The sequence below is a fragment of the Camelus bactrianus genome, chromosome 28 (assembly GCF_048773025.1).
Source record: "Camelus bactrianus isolate YW-2024 breed Bactrian camel chromosome 28, ASM4877302v1, whole genome shotgun sequence".
NCBI lineage: Eukaryota > Metazoa > Chordata > Mammalia > Artiodactyla > Camelidae > Camelus > Camelus bactrianus.
Genome location: NC_133566.1, coordinates 19,626,227 through 19,646,302, shown reverse-complemented (window position 1 = coordinate 19,646,302; position 20,076 = coordinate 19,626,227). Strand labels below are relative to the sequence as shown.

The 20,076-nt window shown below is 49.2% G+C and overlaps 2 protein-coding genes and 1 long non-coding RNA gene across 4 annotated transcripts; 2 read left to right on the top strand and 1 right to left on the bottom strand.

Annotated features, from left to right (window-relative positions):
• The first annotated feature begins 7,540 nt into the window (after positions 1 to 7,540).
• Positions 7,541 to 11,186, top strand: VAMP8 (vesicle associated membrane protein 8). The gene is made up of 3 exons (XM_074354525.1): positions 7,541 to 7,695; positions 9,034 to 9,192; positions 10,734 to 11,186. The coding sequence occupies exons 1-3, from the start codon at positions 7,693 to 7,695 to the stop codon at positions 10,872 to 10,874; spliced, it is 303 nt and encodes a 100-aa protein (XP_074210626.1). The 5' UTR covers positions 7,541 to 7,692; the 3' UTR covers positions 10,875 to 11,186.
• Positions 10,878 to 12,975, bottom strand: LOC123618032 (uncharacterized). Its single transcript, XR_006726363.2, has 2 exons — positions 12,851 to 12,975; positions 10,878 to 12,394 (listed from the first exon to the last, which is right to left on the bottom strand). It is a non-coding gene; the product is annotated as an uncharacterized LOC123618032 (long non-coding RNA).
• Positions 12,976 to 13,084: 109 nt separating this feature from the next.
• On the top strand, positions 13,085 to 19,854 carry VAMP5 (vesicle associated membrane protein 5). 2 transcript variants are annotated; one of them, XM_074354524.1, is made up of 4 exons: positions 13,210 to 13,228; positions 17,054 to 17,183; positions 18,789 to 18,926; positions 19,409 to 19,854. In XM_074354524.1, exons 3-4 carry the CDS (start codon positions 18,843 to 18,845, stop codon positions 19,616 to 19,618), a joined length of 294 nt encoding a protein of 97 aa, XP_074210625.1. In that variant the 5' UTR covers positions 13,210 to 13,228; positions 17,054 to 17,183; positions 18,789 to 18,842; the 3' UTR covers positions 19,619 to 19,854. The 2 variants fall into 2 exon arrangements, with proteins under 2 accessions (XP_074210624.1, XP_074210625.1); XM_074354523.1 differs by lacking the exon at positions 17,054 to 17,183 and having other exon boundaries at positions 13,085 to 13,228.
• Positions 19,855 to 20,076: the final 222 nt, after the last annotated feature.

The following is a 20,076-nucleotide window of genomic DNA, read 5'->3' as shown; positions in this document are numbered from 1 at the left end:
CAGTATCTACAAATTTTGAACTCCCAGTCTATTCCTTCCCACCCCCCTCCCCCTTGTCAATCACAAGTTTGTATTCTATGTCTATGAGTTTGTTTCTGTTTTGTATTTATGGGTTTTTTTTTTAGATTCCACATATGAGCGATCTCATATGGTATTTTTCTTTCTCTTTCTGGCTTACTTCATTTAGAATGACATTCTCCAGGGACATCCATGTTGCTGCAAATGGCGTTATTGTTGTCGGGTTTTATGGCTGAATAGTATTCCATTGTATAAATATACCACATCTTCTTTATCCAGTCATCTGTTGATGGACATTTAGGCTGTTTCCATGTCTTGGCTATTGTAAATAATCCTGCTATGAACATTGGGGTGCAAGTGTCATCCTGAAGTAGGGGTCCTTCTGGATATATGCCCAGGAGCAGGATTCCTGGGTCATATGGTAAGTCTATTCCTAGTCTTTTGAGGAATCTCCATAGTGTTTTCCACAGTGGCTGCACCAAACTGCATTCCCACCATCAGTGGAGGAGGGTTCCCTTTTCTCCACAGCCAGAGAGGTGAAATCTGGAACAGAGTTGTAACATCTAATTCTCTGCAGTGGGATTGGCCAGCAGGATCAGAGGAAGGCATCTTAGAGCAGCAGTTCTCATATTTTTCAGTCTCATAACTGCTACACACTTTATTGAGAACCCAAAGAGTTTTTATTTATACGGGTTATATTTTTCCATATTTACTGTATTGGAAATGTACAGAAATGTTTAAAATATGTGTTGACTCAAAAGAAAAAAAAAGTAATAAACACATTACACATTTACATAACATTTTTATGAAAAAAGTATATTTTGCACACAGGAAATTAAATGAGGAGTATTGTTTCACATGCAGATCTTTCTAATGTCTGGCTTACTTGAAGAAAGTTAGATTCTCATCCCTGCTTCTGCATTCTATCTGTTGTGAGGTGGTACTGATTGAAGTATATGAAGGAAATCCGGCCTCTCAGATACTTAGTTGGAAAAAGCACTTTTATGGTCTATTTAGATAACTATGGATATTCTTTGATATTACACCTAAATCTACAAGTGCTCATTTTTTTAAAGGTTAGTCAGATGTGGAATCAGAAATCATATCAATGAACTTTATGCTTTATTACATTAAAATCATTGGTATATCTTGCGCTTTGAATGGCCCATTTACTCACACATGATTTTGTAAAATCATACATATGGTTATTTGGAAAACACTGGTTCACTGAGTTATGCAGCTCTTCTAAATGCAGAGTCTCTTAAATGTCGGGAAGCTGCCAGTGGCAGATACAAGTTTTCTAAAATTCTAATTTTCACTTGAAAGCTCAAATTTTATCATTGGCAACAAATACTGTCTATTGTTTTCCTTGAACGAACCAGCAACTTTTATTTTTGAGAAAATACCTGCCAGATGCACCAGTTTGAATAACCACAGTTTGTCCAATGTCCTTTCAGGTAAAATAGTACTTCTTTTAGAAAAAAAAAAACTAAACTAAGATGCTTGACATCTTATTTGTGTTGGGGGGGGTGCAAATTAAAACAACGAGATACCTGTTAGAATGGTTGAAATCCATGGCACTGACAACATGCTGGCAAGGATGTGGAGCAACAGAAACTCTGCTTTGTTGCTGGTGGGAATGCAAAATGGTACAGCCATTTTGGAAGACAGCTTGACAGTTTCTTACAAAGCTAAATGTACTCTAATTGTATGATCCAGCTATAGTGCTCCATAGTATTTACCCAAATGAATTGAAAACTTCTGTCTGCACAAAACCTGCACGTGAATATACAGCAGTAGTATTCATAATTGCCCATACTTGGAAGCAACCAAGATGCCCTTCAGTAGGTGAATGGATAAAGCAAACCGGCATATCCATACTATGGAATATTCAGTGATCAAATGAAATGTGCTATCAAGCCGCAAAAAGACATGGAGGAAACTTAAGTGCATATTGCTAAGTGGAAGAAAGCAGTCTGAAATGGCTGTGTGACCCAAACTGCGTGATATCCTGGAAAAGGCAAAACTATGGAGATAGCAACAAGATTGGTAGTTGCCAGGGACTGGGGGAAGGAAGGGAAGGATGAATAGGAGGAGCACAGGAATTTTTTTAGAGAAGTGAAATTGTTCTGTACGATACTGTAGTAATGTCATGGTGAATTCATGTCATATATTTGTCAAAACCCATAGAATCTATAATATAAAGAGTGAACCCTAAAATAAACTATGAACTTTGTTAATAATATTAGCCCATCAATTGTAACAAATGTGCCACACTAACGCAAGATGTTAGTGAGATTTGGGGTGGGTGATGGGAAAATTCCGTATCCTTAATGTGATGGTTGTTATACAAATCTATACATGTGATGAAATTTTATAGAATTATGTACAAAAATGCATACATATTAAATTGGTTGAAATCCAAAAAAAAAAAAAAAGCAAGATGTTAGTAATAGGAGAACTGGGAGAGCATGAAGTGGTGTATGGGAACTGACTGTATTACTAAAAATAAATAAATAAAATCTATTGATTGAAAAACAAAGGTTGGTTGAGCTTACAGTTTAATTGCACAAGTGGTTTTTCTTAAAACAACTGTGATCAGCCATCGCACGTGGGTATGCAGAAGGGCTGTGTGCATATATCCCATTTCTTCACACGAAGCAGTAAAAACATCTGTACTATAGTGGCAAGAGTTCGATTATCGGGCACAGGTATGTTTGGCAAGTGGAATCACTGGGCTAACAGAGTTCCTGAGGGTGAGGGTCTGGCTCACTTCTAGGTCAAGTTGGGCCAAGTCACTTTGGAAACCATAAACCTGTTTAGGGTGTAGACCTCTAATCCACTGTCAAATCCCAGTCCAAGTGAATTCAGGGTGGGTTGGGAATTCTGGGCTACTCTTCCAGGAGCACTTAAAATTAGACAATTCTATCAAGTTCAGCATTTATGGTCTATTATGTGCCAAGAATTGAACAAGTTACAGAGGAGGAAACAAATGAGTAAGTCATGGCCTCTGTCCTGTAGAAGTATAATAATAAAAAGAATATAGAAATAATAGAATAATAATAGAATATAGGAAGTTAAAAGGATTAAGTAAGGTTCAAAGTGCTATGAGGAAGAAATGAATTACACTGGAGAAATCAGGAAATTTTTTGAAAACATGGGCTTTAAAGAACGAGTACAACTTTTAGAGGAGAGAGAGAAATCAAAAGTTCTTAATAGTTGTGGGTGAACAGAACATTCTGAGTAAGAAATCAGCTACTGAAAGAGCTATGCTAGCTTCGCACCTCTTCGTCCCATGCTTTTAACTTGTTTCTGTTCAAGGGGTTAGTTTCCAGTTTATCCTTTTTGGACCAACATAAAGAGACTCATGGCATTTAGCATTCATTTCTACATAAAATAGTCCAAAATTTACAAAAGGTATTTCTTCATGGGTCTTTTCTAATACAATTTTCTTTCTGTCTGCACTATAGAGAAAGAAGCCCTCTTTCAGATCTCTCAGTCCAATACCCCAAACATTTAGTGAGTGCCTACTGTGTGCAGGATATATATTCTTTTCTATGAGGGGTACCAAAGTAAAGACACAGCCCCTGCCTTTACAGAACTTAGAGTCTCAGGGAAGTCAAATGTGTATGCAGTTAATGGCAAAGCATATTATAGGTTCTATAAAAGACACAGTGTGATGGTGATCAGAAGAGGAAGAAGTTAACTTCAGTGGGGAAATCTGGAAGGCTTCATGGAAGCAATGTCTTAAAAACAAATAGACTTTCCACAGGCAGTGATGAATGAAGCAGGATATTCACTCATCATGAGACAAGTCTACTTAAGCAAAGATATAAAAGGGGATGGTGTGTTTGCGGAAGGGCGTGTAATTTAGTATAACTGAAGGGCTAGGGGGTAAGTCTCATGAAAGGTAGGCTTCAAAATGCAGGTTGAGAAGAATCTTGGAATGTCAAGCTAAGGAGTTTGGACTTTACCCTGAGGGCAGTGTGGAACATACTCGATGTTTGGGGAAGATAACAAGCAGCCTCACAAGAAATGGATGGGAAAAGAAAGGTCAGTTTGGAGGTGGATGGAAATGTCCAGAGAAGGGATCGCGCTGGCATTACCTAGGAAGCAGGAGCTGGTGTGGAAAGGAGGGAGGTGGATTTGAAAGACACCACCAAGACTTAGTGATGCTCCGTCGTCTATTTAGGATCACTTTGGGGTTCCTAACTTGGGAAACTGGCAGAATGGAACTGCTATCCAGGAGGAGGAACATAGGAAAATGATAAAGGGTTTGGTTTGGCTGTGGGATGTGTCTGTGGACTGTCCAGGGCACTGAAGAGGCAGCAATGGCAATGGAGAGAGAGGTACAGATTGGGGGATTGTCCATAAATGGCTGTTGAAACTGTAAAGGCATTGATTGCACTTCCCTAGGGAGACCAGGGTTTCTCAACCTTGGCACTGTTGACATTTGGATTTGTGTATTCTTTGTCATTGGCAGGTAGGGGAGGGCGGAGGCTGTCCTTTGCATTGTGGGAAATTTAGCATCCCTGGCCTCTACCCACTAGATTCCAGTAGCACACCCTTCCCCTCCAGTTGTGTCAATCAAAAATATTTCCAGACATTGTCAAATGTCCCCTGGAGGACAAAACCAACCCCATAGAGAACTACTGCTCTAGGAGAGAGATGGGAATCAGAAGGTGGCTAAGGGCAGAACATGCAAGTTCCAAGGGCACAGTCAGAAAGGAACGATGCACACTGAGAGAGATGTGGGTGACGGTGTCACAGATGGGGTGGCCAGTGGCGTGACAGTCTATCAAGGGGGGTTTGGAGACAAAAGAGATCTTAGCAGTGGTGAGAGCTTTATGATCCTTCAGGGAGCAATTCCATTTGAGTCTCCTGAATCTGCTTCTTCCTTGTTCTCTAGCCTTTTCCCTGAGAGGTACAAGTAGCCTTTTCACACTTAGGTTATAAATAAGACTGGGATACATGCCGATGTGCCCTAAAGTTTGCCTGGTGGCTTTGCAGGCTGATCATATTCCTCTTCTCCTATTTCCTCATTCGATTTGTTCTATGAGTCTCCTTTTTCATTTGTAAAGTGCTTTAGCAGAAATGTAGAAATGTACACCCGTAGCATTTAATCCTACTAATAACCCCGCAAAGCAGCTTTCATTCTTATTCCCATTTTGCAGATGAGGAAACAGAGGCTTCCCAAGGGAAGCGGCTTGCCTGAGACTCCACAGCCAGGGAGCAGTAGATCTGATGCCCAGATCTTCTGATCACGCAGGGATGGAGAACACGCTTCATCACAAAGCGGTTGCTTCTTTGGCTGCAGCTCCCACCACCTAGCAGCTTTTCCTTACGAAGTGATTGGCATCCCACTTCTGGGATAGAGCTTTCCTTGACTGTAAAGGAATCAGTGACTTTTGTTCCCTTCTTGTTCCCTGCCCACAGCACTATTTCTGCTCACAGCACATCATTCGGTGCCTTACTGAATCTCTCACCTTGCGAGGCTGTTAGCAAGGTGGTCTTCTACAAAGGCGAACATTGTAATGTTCGTACAGGTGAGGCCAAGCCTGCAGCCATTCTATATGGTGAAGATGAGATGATCTGGTTGCAGGCCCAACTGTAGGCACTTTGGAATCTCCCTGATGGTTGCTGGGTCTAGGCCAAGGGTCCGCTCCCTCAGGGACACCAATGTATGTCAAAACCTTGCAGTGGCGTAGCAGACCCCAGTGACTCCTCAAGTGTCGTAACTCTCCTCCCCACCCTGGGAATCCTCTGCCACTTCTTCCTGCTCTCCTCAAACATCCTACTCTGGCCTTTTGTTTCTTGGTACCTCTCATGTTTCCCTACCCACCAATTCACTCAGTACCTGGAATTCTTTATAATAGTGATCGCAAAAGCCACCATTTCCTGAGGGTTTTTTAAGTGCCAAGGACAGACAACGAGATGACTGAGGCTTAGGGATGTTACATAAATCTGTCCAAGGTCATATAAATATTAAGGTATAGATCTGCGTGTCTACTAGAAATACAATTTGAATCACATTGGTAATTCAAATTTTTCTTTTTTTTATTTATTGAGTTATAGTCAACTTACAATGTTGTGTCAAGATAATTCAAAATTTTCTAAACGTTGTCAATCAACTACACTTCAATAAAACATAAAATTAAAAAAATTTTTCTGTTAGACAAATTAAAAGAGAAAAGAAACAGGTGAAATTGATTTTATCACTGTTTTAAAAATTTAACTCAGTATATCCCAAACATTATTTCGACATGTCATCAGTATATAAAATTACTAAGGAAATGTCTACATTCTTTCTTTCACAATAAGTCTTTGAAATCCGGGGAGTTTTTTACTTTTATATCACATCTCAGTTCAGACCAGCCACATCTCAGGTGTTCAAGAACCACCTGTGGTCAGTGGCTACTCTACTGGACGGCGCAAGGATAGATCACAAATTCCAACCTACCTCCGCTTGGCTACACAGTAGCTTTTCTAAGGATGATAAGGAGTGGGCAGCCACATTCTCTGGGAAAGCAGGCTGCTGCTGTCCACCAAAATTCAGATCTGCAGAAGACAGTAATAATCTCATCTTATTGGGAATCAGATTTCATAATAAATGACACTAGAGTGTCTCACAACGCTGTAGAGGTCGAAAATTTACTAGAACCTTTAAAAAAGCATTTGTCAGAGAAGCTGACATTTCCCCCTTGGAACTGTTACTTCCTCTGGGATGTTTGTTCCTTTTTGCACGCCCCTGTTATTGTTCTTCTGTCTTGATAAACACCATCTGGGAAGAGTGGATTTTCTCTGGCCTGGAGCCAGATTGGTGGAAAAATCCTTTGCCCTGGGCCCCTTCTCCGGTCCATAGGGCAATCACCTGACTCTTTCTGTGGGGTCACCAGCCCGTGGGGTGGCCCCTAAAGGGATGTGCATGGTTGTTGAACTCTGGAAGCAAAGGAGAGTAGATGAGCCATTACTTCCTGACCTGAGCAGGGGGCAGCCCTCCATCCCAGGCACTGGGCTAGGTGTATGACATGCGCTCCCCTTTTGGTCCTCATCACGACCCCCGGAGGTCAGCATTGGCACCTGCAAAACCCAGACAGGTGAAGAGGTTCACTCAGGGTCCTCAGCTTTCTGACACCAAGAGCCCAGGGTCACAGCATTCCAGACTTCGGGGTTTTAGTGATTTCTTCTCCCCGCCCTAAAACAGACATGGCAACAAGGGTTGTCCAGTAAGAAATGTGCATATGTCTGCCTTCTGTTTCTCTGTGAACAAGGTCTGGCAGGGTGCTTCTGGTTGACTCCAGTCTCTAAGAACTGGGGGTCAGACATTCAGGACGGAAAAACAGGACACAGCTGCCCTTTCTAACTCAGGAAGCCTAGGACGGCTGCTGGATCTTTCTTTTCTTGTTCCTAAAAGGAGGAAGAAATTGGGTGCCGGGTGGCCCAGTTGCTTTAAGCCTCAGCCCCGGGTGCGGAGGAGACGGGGAGGGCAGCGGCGGGCGCCCGCCTACCTGGGGAACCTGCGCGAGGTGTGGCCGGAGCGGCCCGGGGCGCGCGGCGGGCGGGGGGCGGGCGGGGGGCGGGCGGGAGGCTGGAGCAGGAAGTGAGCCGACGGCCGCCCGGGAGGAAGCCGACCAGGCGAGTTCTGCTGCCGACAGGCCCGGGCCGCTCGGAGACATGGTGAGAGAGCTGGGAGCTCGGGAGGGGCTGACTTCAAGACCAGCCAGACGGGGCTGGGGGTGCTGGGGGTCAGGAAACGAAAGTTGGCGGTGAAGTCCGAGGGCTGGGCCGGCGCTGACCGTGGCCCCTCTTCTTTGACAGCTTGGCTGCAAATAGCCCTGAGCTGCCCCGGGCGGGTGTTCCTGCGCCTCTGCTCCCTCCCTCCCCTGACCCCGGTGCTGGCCTGGAGCGGGGCTTCGGTTGGGGTCGGGGATCCTGAATCATCTCCTCCTCCCGCCGGCCGGCCCGCGGGTGTTGTGACATTCCTGGGCAGCGCCTCTGCTGTTCCCAACGCAGATTCCAGCCCCGCGGCAGAAACCCCCCTCTGCCTTTCACTTTATCCCGGTACAGAAACCCAAAGAATCTGTCTCTCCACCGAGTCCAAGGAATTCACCCCTCTCCATGAGCAAGAGGAAAAGAGCCGGGGCTATGTAAAAGAGCCAGAAGTTGGTTCTCTGTGATAATTGACTTCGGACCCACACCCCTGGCCTGTATCTGGTAGTCTAGTGGGTCAGGGAGGGAGGAGCTTAATAGTTTTTTTCCTTCCTTGTTCAAAAACCTTATCACGAAGCCTGGGGATGAGGCATCAGCCAGGGGGGACTTGCGCTCCATTTCCTGCAAAGTCCAGGCTGCTTTCTGTATTTTATACTTGCTTATGCAGGCAATGGCGTGGTGCTTGCTTGTGGCGCTAAATGGTGAGGAAAGCAGAAGTTTGTGGCCCAATGGCTTGGTCTCGTGGGGCCTCGTGAGGGACCTGGAGCCTGGCTGGCTGCCATCCTTCTGGGTCTCAGCAGTCAGGTTGCCCAGGAGGCCCGCGGAACAGCTCTCCAGCTGCTGTCCTGGAGAGAGGGAGGATATGGCTAGGTGAGGGTGGTCAGTGGCTGGCATGGGCATTTTTAATGAGGACCCTGTGGAGTCTGAGAATTGGTAAATAGGGGTGGGTCTGGGCATCAGGAGAGATCCAGCTCAGATGTCTCGTCCGACCCCCTCTGAGGAGTGAGGAAGCAGTGGAGTGGGATTTGATGGCGTGCTTCTTGTCCTTGTCAGGCTCCCTGAAAACCTACAAAGTTCGATCTGGTCTGTCCCCTGACATCGGGCTCTCACCATCTGGGTCTTAAAAATACATTCGTTTTTTTGATTACATGAGAACTACATGAAAACCCTCTCTTTGTAAACAGTTCAAGCATAACAAAAAGCTAAAGTCCACCTTAGGCCTCCCCCTCCTCTGGCCTCAGGAGGCTGGGCCAAGTCTCAGTTCCTCCATCACTTGGCCTGATTAACCCCTGTGTGCCCGCTCAGGAGGAGGCCAGTGGCGGTGGAGGAGATGACCGTGTGCGGAACCTGCGGAGCGAAGTGGAGGGAGTCAAGAATATTATGACCCAGAACGTGGAGCGGATCCTGGCCCGGGGAGAAAACTTGGACCATCTCCGCAACAAGACAGAGGATCTGGAAGCCACAGTGAGATGATGGGGAGCCCCCTGGGAGCCAGAGGAAGACGGGGGAGGAGGATTACTAGGGGCTTGGGGCTTGGCAACAAAAAGAACCTGAGGGAAGTCTGCCTTTTCACTTGTGTTGGGAATTGATGTGAGATGAACCCCTACTTCTTTTCTTTTTTAATTTAATTTAATTTAATTTAATTTAATTTAATTTAATTTAATTTAATTTAATTTTTTGGTGGGGGCAGTTAATTAGTTAGTTAGTTTGTTTGTTTGCTTATTTATTTATTTATTTATTTTAATGGAGGTACGGGGAATCGAACCCAGAACCTTGTGCATGTTAAGCACGTGCTCTACCACCGAGCTATATCCTACCCCCTGCTCTACTCCACTGACTGGTACTGGGGTCCAGGGAATGGGTTCGAGGGCTGGGGCTGGGGGTGCCGGGTGGACCCTGGAGGCATTTTCGGAGGTCGATGGTTCAGTCAGCCTGTGCCTTCTGAAGGCTTCTCTCCTATGAAACCGACTTTCCCTTTGAAACTGACTGTCTTTGACAATCATTTGGCCTCCCCAGGGCAAACATACTGTCTCCAGAAAAATCCTCTTAGGGCCTTTGGCCTTCCCTAGGATATATTAGGCAGGAGATGGAAAGAGTCCTGCTGAGTCAGCTTTCAAAAGAAGCTGGGAAGAGCAGTAAAAGTCTTTGATCGCAGGGTCCTCTGCTAGCTGAAGGCTAGAATAATATCTCCCACACAACTTGCTAGGTCTCATTCTCTCTCTCCAGCCAGAGGCCAAAGCCAGCTGCTCAGGGAGGAAGTAACTCTGAAGTTCAGCAAAGGCTGGAGCCTAAGGTTCCATGTCCATAGGGAGCGACTGGCCCGTAGCTTTTCAGAGTCCTGGGTATAATCTTGAGTACAACTCCTTTGACTCCCTGGGACTCCATGTTTCTTTCCACAGTCTAGTCTGGGGAAGCATGGCCCAGGGAAACTTAATTTCTGCAACTCAAGTTGGGAAAGGAAGAGCAGTTGCCCTCAATTCCAACCCCTGTACTGCCCTGGCCCTTCCTCCAGCTTCAGCTGTCCTCAAGAGGCCAGAAGTCATGGAACCAGGGAGATATGTCCACCTGAAGTCTACACCCCTCAGCCTTGGTGTCCGCACTCCCCAGGGCAGGTTGTGCTGCCAGTGTCATGACACTGGGAGTGAGCATGTGTAAAAGGGCCCTCAGTTTGCATGACAGAGCAGGGGTAAGAAGAGAACAGGCAGGGGGTGGGAATAGCTCAGTGGTAGAGCACATACTTAGCATCCATGAGGTACTGAGTTCAATCCCCAGTGCCTCCATTAAAAGGAAAAAAGAGAGAGAGAGATAGAAGGGGGCAGGCAGGGGGCCAAGGAGAGCCCAAGAATTCTAACTTTGAACGTGGCCACCAGATTGTTTTATTTAGCAGTCTGTGACCTCAACTCAGCCCTTAACCATTTAGATGGATGGCAGGTGGTGGGTCTCTCTGTTTGTACTCTTGTTCCAGTGGGAGGAGGCACTGGGTCACTCTTCCTTATCCCCAACAGTCCGAGCACTTCAAGACCACATCGCAGAAAGTGGCTCGGAAGTTCTGGTGGAAGAATGTGAAGATGATCGTCCTCATCTGCGTGATCGTTTTTATCATCGTCCTCTTCATCGTGCTCTTTGCCACGGGTGCCATCCCTTAAGTAACTTAGGGGACCCCTCCCACCCTGCCCTCCTTTTCGGGGCAACTTTTCATAGTGGGTGCCAAAAGGGGACCCTCTCTCCTGTCCTTCTCCGCAGGAAATGTTGTTTGGTCTTCCTGTCCCTCACTCTGAGGTCCTTCCTCCACACTGTCTACCCCAGGGAGCACCTCGATCCCCGGAAGGAGAGAGCTGGACTGTGGATGTGTTTCGGGGGTCCTCAGAGTGGTTGGAGAGACCCAGAGGGCCCAGCATGTGGCTGGGAAACTGATGGAACTGATGGTGGCTGGTGGGCAATAAAGACCTCTTAGTGTTCCTGTGAGTGTGAGATACTTTGTCCCTTTCCATTTGGCCTTTGACCCTTCTATTTCTTTTATCCCAGAGGACACCCTCTGGCCAGGATTCTCCCATTGGAGGCCCAAGAGCGTTGGAGAGGTGGAGAGCATATGTTTGGAGAAGAAAGATGGACACTCCCTGTCTTTCTTTATCTCCCCTTGTTCCATCATTGCCCTGGTCTAAAGAACAGAAATTTTCTGGAGGTCTTGGCGTATGGAAAATTCAAAACCTTCCCAGCATTTTCATTAGGGTGACGTGGAAGACTCCGAAGTGTCCTCTCTGGATCTTGCCATTTTCTTTATTACTTTTCCGCTGGAGGTGTGACCCGAGACATGAAGCATTTAGGAATCTGGTTAAGGGCCTCCGGATTCTCGCATCATTGCTCTCTCTCTTCTGTGGCCCTGTTGTAGCCTAGAGCCAGCAAGAGGGCAGTGGGGTGGTAGAGAAACTGAACTGCTTTTCCTTCTCTTGTGGTTCTGCAAGTTCTGTTTGTCTTTTGTCTGCCCTGTCCATCCGGAACTCAGCAGGGCCTCTGGGTCTCAGCTGTCCAAAGGGGGCTAGCATCTCCCACCCGTGTCCCGTGGCTGGGCATAGTCAGTGTCACAGGACGGGGCCTATGGCCTTCCTTCCCCTCCATGGACAATGGACCTCTCTGTCTTTGGGCCTCCCTCCTCCCTACCAGGTTCCACCATGATTGTCACTCTTTCCAGTGCCCAGGATGCCTTGGTTGGGGGGAAGGGTTCTTGTCATCTCTGTCCCTATTTCCCCCATAGGCTTTCCAGAACTGAAAACAACCTGTTTGGGGGAGGGAAGAGGAAGGGACAGGGTTGGGAGACAGGATTTGGGACTAGTACTGATAAGTCAGTTTCTAGAATCAAGCTCAGAAAACTGGGAACGGAGGAAAGCACAGAAGAGACCCTCGGAGCAGTTTTTGTCACAACATGTCCATCCTCTCTCTCCTCAGCCCACTCCTGGACTTGAGGTCCGAGCAACTGGGGTAACTGCGACCTAGACCATCAGGGCGTGGGGGTGGGGTGGGGTCTGTGCTCACAGAAGATCAATCCTGGAGACGGATGCCTTCAACCCCCTTCCTCAAGAGGTAGGTCGCATTTGAGATGTTGGGGGTGGCATGGGGTGAGCTGGCGAACAGGTGGCTGGTGGCGTCTCTCCAGCAGTGAAAGGGGAGGCTGAGGATGGATAAATTCAGCTCATAAGGGCTCTGGTCAGAGGGTAGACACACCAGCCTCCCTCATCCCCTCACTGAGGAACAGGGTCATATCAGGGCAGGGCTGCAGTTGCCCGCAAAGTGAAAGAGAAAGCTAGAACTAGTACCTTCTCCATGAGGGTCTATTTTCTCTTTTAACTGAGGTTAAAGTCACAAAACATACAATTGACCATTTTTAATATGTACAATCCAGGGGAAGTAGTGCATTCATAATATTTATTGTGAATAAGCTTTATTTAGTTTCAAAACTTTGGGGGAATTGGTTTTTGGTTGTGCGTGAGATGCACTCACCAAGTTAGCAAAGACCCTGCCTAGCTGTTCACTGCATTTCCAGCGCCTAACAAAGGAGGGGCAATCGTGCTCCTACAGGTGTTTGTTGAATGAATAAATGACACCTCCCCAGGTAAACCCGATCTACCTGATGTTGGAGGCAGCTCCAGAGAGGACCTAAGCCCGGCTTCAGAGCCCGCTCCACTATGCCCATTTCATAGACTGGGGTCCTGAGACCCAGACCTGGGCCTATGCTGCCGGAGCGGAGCCCCCACTTCACGAGGCTGGGGAGTCGGCCGGAGACTTGAGCGGCGGCCCGCGGAGAGGCACCGAAGCCGGATCCGTCACGGTCGCCGTCGCCGGCCGCTTTCGATTTGCCTGAGTCTTGGTCGCTGCTCAGGGGAGCGCGCCCCCCGCCCCCGCCGGGCCGGCCCCGCCCCGCCCTCCGCTTCCTCCCGGGTCCCTGGCACTGCAGCCGCTCGCGGGCAGAGGAGCCGGAGCGGGCGAGGCGGCGGCAGCGGCGATGGTGAGGGCCCGGGGCGGGGCGGGGCGGGGGGCAGAGGGCAGAGGACGGCCGTGGGGGTGCGAGGCGGGAGTCCGAAGTCCAAGGGCGGGGGCGTCCTCCGGAGGGGACGGCGGCGGGGAGCGGGACCGCGTGGGACCCTCCACTCCCCACGCACCCGGGCAGGGAAAGTGCGGCGTGCGCCGGTCCCGGCGGCCCCGCGCCGAGTGAGCGGGACTCCGGCTTCGCACTTGCGGGAGTCCGGTGATTACCAGCACTGGCTTTGGAGTTAGACTCCGGGCCGAGATCCTGCTGGTGGCCACTTACCCGCTCTGTGACCCCGGGCAAGTCACTTAGCCTCCCTGAGCCTCCTTTTCCGCATCGTGAAGTGGGGTCAGCAATACCGGCCTTGCTGAGTCCTTGGGAGGTTAAAGGAGACACAATGGCAGAGACCCGCCTGGAGCTCAGAAAGCCTGCTCCTGAGAAGTGGTGGGTAAAACGATGACCTTTCCAGCCCTTCTTGGAGCCGTGAGGAGCCAAGTCTGGCCCAGGAGTTGGAAACCTGAGCAGAGGGCGCGGTAGAGGATATACCAGCCTGGTGGCAGGGTGGTGGGGGGCAGACTCCTCTAGGGAGAAAGGAAGATGTTTACTTAGAAAGTTCCACTGAAGTTATCAGACAGGGGCATGGCCTGACTCCCTTCTAACCCCTACCAAGGGACAGATTCTTGAGTGAGTCATTCGTCCACTCCTGCTGTAGACTCTGGCCTCTGTCTCCACTTGCCATCTCCAAGGCAAAGGTGTCAGGAACAGGTGGTGCCCCTCCCCTGGAACTCGTGGGAAGTTGGGCCCGGCAGAAGCAGTCTTGGTGCTTTAAGATTCTGCCACGGAAAAGCCAGCAGAGAGGTGTGATGGATGTGTCCTGGCTGAGGGTCGAGATGCCTGGATGGCCTCATCTCCAGGGAACTGGAGGCAGGAAGAGGAAGCGGGGCAGGAAGGTAGCACTGAGCTCTAAGGCCATGCCAGGAAACTGAGGGAGGCCCGCAGAATGGGACTGAGCCCAGAGCCCACTTCCCAGTGTGCAGAGCAAGGGATCAGGCAGGGGTAGGGTGGACAGCCAGCTGGACCTTAGCACTTGGCCAGAAGTGGAAACTCTTGAAATGAAGGCAGAGGTCAGGGTAATTTGGGGGCGAGTGGTACTGGAAAACTCTGGGACTCTCACAGGTTCATCTGAGACAAATAGTGGATCAGAGCCTGGGAAGCATACATTGATTTCTCTCTTCTACCCATCTCCTAGCCCCCTCCCTTTGTTCTTTCTCTCACTCCTGCCCCTTTGTCCATCCCCAGCACTGCCCCTTCCTTCTTTCCATCCACCTTCCCTACCTGGTCCATCTTTTTTTTTAAATTATTATTATTACATTTATTTATTTAATTGAAGTGTAGTTGATTTACAATGTTTCAGGTGTACCTGGTCCTTATTCCTTTTCTTTCTTTTCTCCTCTTCTCTGACTCATTCAATTAACAAGTATTTCTTGGGCATTTCCTTTGTGCTAGACCTGGTGACTAGTATGGGGGGTAGAGTAGGAATAAACTAGTGATGGGAAAGATAGAAATTGAATGGGTAATGACTTGAATTCATTCATCTTGTAGATGGTCCTCTCTCATGCACTGTCCAAAGAATTTGGGTTTTGAGCCAGGGGACTCCCTTGTATGCACACAAGTTGAGTTGGCAACATCAAAAGGTCTGGTGAGTCTTCAGCCAGCCAGCCAAAGCATTTGATCTCCTTTACCTACATCTAGTTTAGCACCGGGGTTAAGAATGTGATCCTTGAAGTCTAAGTCGGTTCAGTTCCCAGATCTACTTACAGGCTCTGTGACCTTGGATGGGTGATTTAACCCCTCTGGGCTTCAATTTCTTAATAGAACTGGAATAACAGCACTTTCCTCAATGGATTGTTGTGAGGCTTAAATGAGATAAAGTGAACAAACAGCTAGCCGCAGAGTGCTTAGCTCAAGAGTACGTGCCCATTGAATAGCAGCTGTCATCACGGTCAAGATGTGAAACCTTCTCAACAGCCTGCAGCGCCTGATGGAAATAAACTGGATATGAGTTATCAAAGGCCCATGTCAAGTTCTATATTTAGGTTAGAAACAATTAAGTGCACAAACTTGCAGTAAGGAAGAGCTTGCTTGGCTATGTATTTTGTAAAAATATCTAAGCAGTTTTATTGACCACAAGTATTGTGTAGTTCCTGAGATCTGACAGCTACAAAGAATGCTAGGGTAACTTGGGCTACAGCAATAATAATAATAGCTATTATTTACTGAGCATTTAGTATGTGTCAGGAATTGTGCTAAGCCCTTTATTTATAATAGATCACACGCCTTAGCTTATGTTATGGGAGATATCATTGTCCCCACTTTATAGATGAGGAAGTGGAGGGTCAGAAAGTTCACATCCCGGTCTTCAGTCACTGCAGGATTTGAAGGATGCTGGAGCTGCAGCACAGAGCCTTGCTTTTAGGCTCTGAGGTCAGGCAAGTGCTGACCCAGGAAGAAGCTGACACACCAGGTCGCTGCCCAGGTCCAAGTGAAGACACAACAGTGACAGCTGGATAAGAGTTTTGTAAGCACTAAACAAGAAAGAGGGGAGACAGGAGAGTTTTGGTAAGGGAGGTTTTTGAGAGCTTTGTTTTCAGAGAAAGCAACTTATTTGGCTTGGAAAACCCTAAGGGGGGATTTGAGAATCAAAGAGGGGTATTCTGCATACAGGTAACGGTCTGTCCGTTTCCTGTAACTAACACCCTTTGCCAGCAGTGCTGCCTCCACACCCCCCCAAACCCCGGAAGTCCTCTTTCACCCTCCCTTCCTCTTGCCCTCGCTCCCGCTCCCCGCTAGCCTGCGGGACACCTCAGACCCTTGCCGATGGCACTTTTCTGTGCCTTCTGGTGGCCTCTCTTCTTGAGTTTTCTCACCTCCATGCCTTCTGGTGGCCGCTCGTCTTGAGTTTTCTCACCTCCATTCTCTTTTACTACCAGCAGAGAAATTCTCCTGAAGTCCCTCCAGGCTCAGAAACCTACGCTAGCTCTGGGTCCATCCTTCCCTCCACATAAGCTTCCTCTTCTTGGCTTTTACTGCTTTCTCAATTCCCGTCCTGCCCCTTCCATCCTTACCCTCTGCCAGACTGTCACTGTCCCGAGTATGTCTCTGTCTCTCTGTGGCACGAGTGTCCGAGCTCCCCCCTCATCCCCCATCTCAGGAACCCCCTCTCTGTGGGCAGCTCCGACACTCACTGTTTGTATCTCACGCTATAAACTCTTTTCTCTGACTGTATCACGTATGTCTTTCCCCAGGCCTATAGTGATCCTTTTAAGAACAGGCACAGTTCATTCAGAAAATATTTTCCGCACGTCCACTGTGTGCCAGGCACTCTGCCGAGTTCTGTGTGGCAGGAGGTGGCGTGGTCTTGCCCTCTGGCCACTTACCTCCTTCCCCACCACGCAGTTCTCTATCTCAATCACTGTGCCAGCAGTGACCAGTGCATACGGTGTCCTTTTTCCTCTGGTTGAGTGGGGCCAAGGAGGGCCAGAGACTTGAACCTGGAGGCCTCTGTGTTCTTTTAGGCGTGGGCCCATCTTGGCTCTGGACAGGCCTGGCTTCGCAGTGAGGGAAGGAGGCTGCAGCTTGCAGCAGGAGGCACAGCCAGGTCTCTTGAAGAATGTGACCCAACACCACCCCGTGTTGGAGAATAAGATAACAACAGCTGTAGGGTTCAGAGAAGAAAAAATAATGTCCTGCATCCCACCGGCCTCTAGCAGTGATTCTCATTTTTGACTCTTGGTCCATTCCCAGGTTTTTGTGTTGGACTATTTGAATGTGAGGAGGGCTTGGACTGTTTGAATGTGAGAGACTCCAAATAATGAAGACTTGTTGAGGAATATAGCAGCCATGATAGTAGTGATGACGGTTGACTCAGGAAAAGGTAGAGATGAGTATACGGCTTCCCTGCTTTCTTCATTCTTCCTCCTTGTTCCCCTGGTACTGCTTGCCCCAGCCTGTGAGTGCGCCCCTCCGTCGTGGTTTGCTACCCCCCTTCTCAAAGCAGGTTGCTTTTCTAGTTCATGGGTAAATATTGGCCTACTTGGGTTTCAGATGCCTGCCCCTCCAAATTCCTGCTGGGCTAGATAAACACCCTGGGATAACAAACTTGAGAGTAACAGTTGCATTTGGATATGCTATAATGCAGCTGGCCCACTCACTGAGTTCCTGCAGTGGTCAGCACGATGTTGGGCCCCCAGGCACTGGCCTCTGCCCTCCTGCTGGGAGCCTGTGGTCCAGTTGGGGAGGTCAGACTCATATACTGAGAATGCTTGAAGGTTGTGTGCAAGGCAGATGCACAAATCCTCAATGAGGATTCTTGCCTGAGTAGGAGGTGGCGCTCTGTGACCACCAGATCCCTTCCCTTTCTCTGGTTTTAAGTGGAATTCAGTCAAGTGCCAAAATGTCTACTGCAGACAATGGGCAATATAGTCTGGCAGGAAAAGGAGCTTGGCCCGTGTTCTGTGGGGAGGAGATGAGAGCAGGGCTGGGCTGTGGGGGACTAGGCTGGGCAGAGAGAGTAGCTGTGGTTTGTTAATCCGCTGGTGTTCATCTCTCTGACATGTCCCTGGACTTCAAGCTCTTACTAGGGCCCCCTGCCCTGAGTCTCCCGGTTGCCTGCATCCAAAGCCCAGTTCCTTTCTTGCTTGGGACCCCTGCTTTCTTCTTCCTCCTGTCCCCTCAGTCTCCCTGCTTGGATCCTGCATCTCCCATCCCAGTCCTCTGAAATGAGCTGGGTTCTTTTGTCAGATGAGGCTGGGAAATCAGAGTAGGTCTCCTCTGTGTGAGGTGGAACCCAGAGAAGATCTTGGCCAGCCGGAAAGCTGGAGGCCAGGGACCAGGAAGGCTGAGGTTCTCAGGCAGATGGAGAATCATCTTTGAGCACTGATGTGGGAGCAGGGTCAGGCCAGGAGGCAGAACTGGCCTGACCAGTCAGAATCCTGGGGAGGGCGGGGAGGGAGATCTGATCTCAGTTTGTGTCTGTGGGGTGAGGCAGAGGCTATAACGTGTGGTGGTCCAAAATTACCTCTCTAGCTCTGTGGGGTGGAGCTCCTCCCTGTCTGCCTCTGGCCAAGTAGCTTGGCTCTCTGTTCTTTGCTGCCTCCTTAGGCCAGTGGGAAGCCATAGGGCAGGTGTGCCTTGAGTCAAGGCCAACCTAGAGCAGGTGAGCAAAGTGTCTGCTTTGGAAGGTCCCATCTGGGGCCACCTTAGAGGAAGCTGAAATGCTGGAGGTCAAGGCTGATCTAGGACCTGCTGTGATAGGTAAGGGGAGGAGCCCAAGGTGAGCCACACCCCCCGGCAGGCTGGCCCTTCACTCTGCACATATCAGACCCTTCCATGAAAGATGCCGTTCCCCTTACTCAGATACTACACGTGTGTACACACACACATACACACGCTGTGGGGGCAAGGGGGTCTCTAGGTCTCAGGACCAGATGAGGGCCAAATGGGGGCCTTGTGTAACCCTGACCTTGGGCTTGGTGCACAGGCAGGGAAAGAGCTGGAGCAGTGCCAGCGGCAGGCAGATGAGGTGACAGAAATCATGCTCAACAACTTCGGCAAGGTCCTGGAGCGTGACGGGAAGCTGGCGGAGCTGGAAAAACGTTCAGACCAACTCCTAGATATGGTATGAGGCCTGGGGAAGCAGGGTTGGGGGAGAGACTAGGAGGGGCCCTCAGAGGGAGCTCTCAGGCTGTGCTTAGGGTCTCCAGGCCACTTGGGGGCCTGAGGCTCACCCAAGGGCCAGTGTGGGGTTTCTTGAGGCACCCCCCAACCTAGCTATGCAACAGGTAGGTAGGCCTTATGCAGTAAGAAGGCCTTGGTTTGAAGCTGTGGATCTTCCTAAAGGCTGAAGACTAGCACTGTTAACAGTAGGGAGAAGCGGGATGGTGTGTGAGCCCGTAGGAGTGCGAGTCAGGGGCTACACCAGTGTCTGAGACCAGGAGTCAGGCTGGGGGATCCCAGGGAAGGCTGTGTGGAGGAAGGGAGCAGACAGGATGGGGAGGCTGCGGGAGGAGACTAGGCCTTGCCAGGGCAGGGCTGGAAGGGGCTGGTTCGGGGCTCTGGGGAAACACCCAACTCACACCTTATGTCTGGGGGTGTCCACAGAGCTCAGCCTTCAGCAAGACAACCAAGACTATGGCCCGGAAGAAGCGCTGGGAGAACATCCGTTGCCGGATCTACTTGGGGGCGATCGTGGGCGGCAGCCTGGTCATTATACTGATCGTGCTGCTGGCCGTCTTTCTCTCACTAAGCAGCAAGAACAGTGGTGCCCCACAGGCCCAGGGCGCAGGTGCTTCCTCAGGGCCTGGGGACTGACCCAGCTGGGCCTGAAAAAAAGGCCCAATGCCCACACTGGCTGGTTTTGGTCTTCAGAAAACCCTGGCATTTGCTCCCATCTGAGCCACCGCAGTGAGCCCAGAAAGGCAGCCCCAATTTGTGCACCTTTGTTATCTCCTATCACACCACAGACTGGCCCTTGAGGCAGCTTGCTACACCGGCCATGCCAGACCAGCCCCATCTGGAGCTTAGTAAAAGCTGCTGTTTGGTTAAAAGCTGGTGTGTGTGCATGTGTATGCGTGTGTGTGTTTGAAGGTTTCCAAGTTGGTTCATCTTGCTCTGCCTGCACTCCTGGGGCTACTTAGAAAGTCCCAAAGGACTCCAGTCCTGGGAGGTGGCCCCTTCCTCTCCCTTCCTGACTTGATCCAACCCTACACAGACAGATCCTTCCAGAGTGCAGGTGTAAAGACACAACAGCCCCCCAACCAAACCCTTCA

What these genes read in the sequence shown, in the direction of transcription:
- VAMP5 (XM_074354523.1), top strand. An exon ending in CAGACCAACTCCTAGATATG is followed by an intron (nt 18,927 to 19,408) that starts GTATGAGGCCTG and finishes GGGTGTCCACAG; the next exon opens with AGCTCAGCCTTCAGCAAGAC.
- VAMP8 (XM_074354525.1), top strand. An exon ending in CAGAGGATCTGGAAGCCACA is followed by an intron (nt 9,193 to 10,733) that starts GTGAGATGATGG and finishes TATCCCCAACAG; the next exon opens with TCCGAGCACTTCAAGACCAC.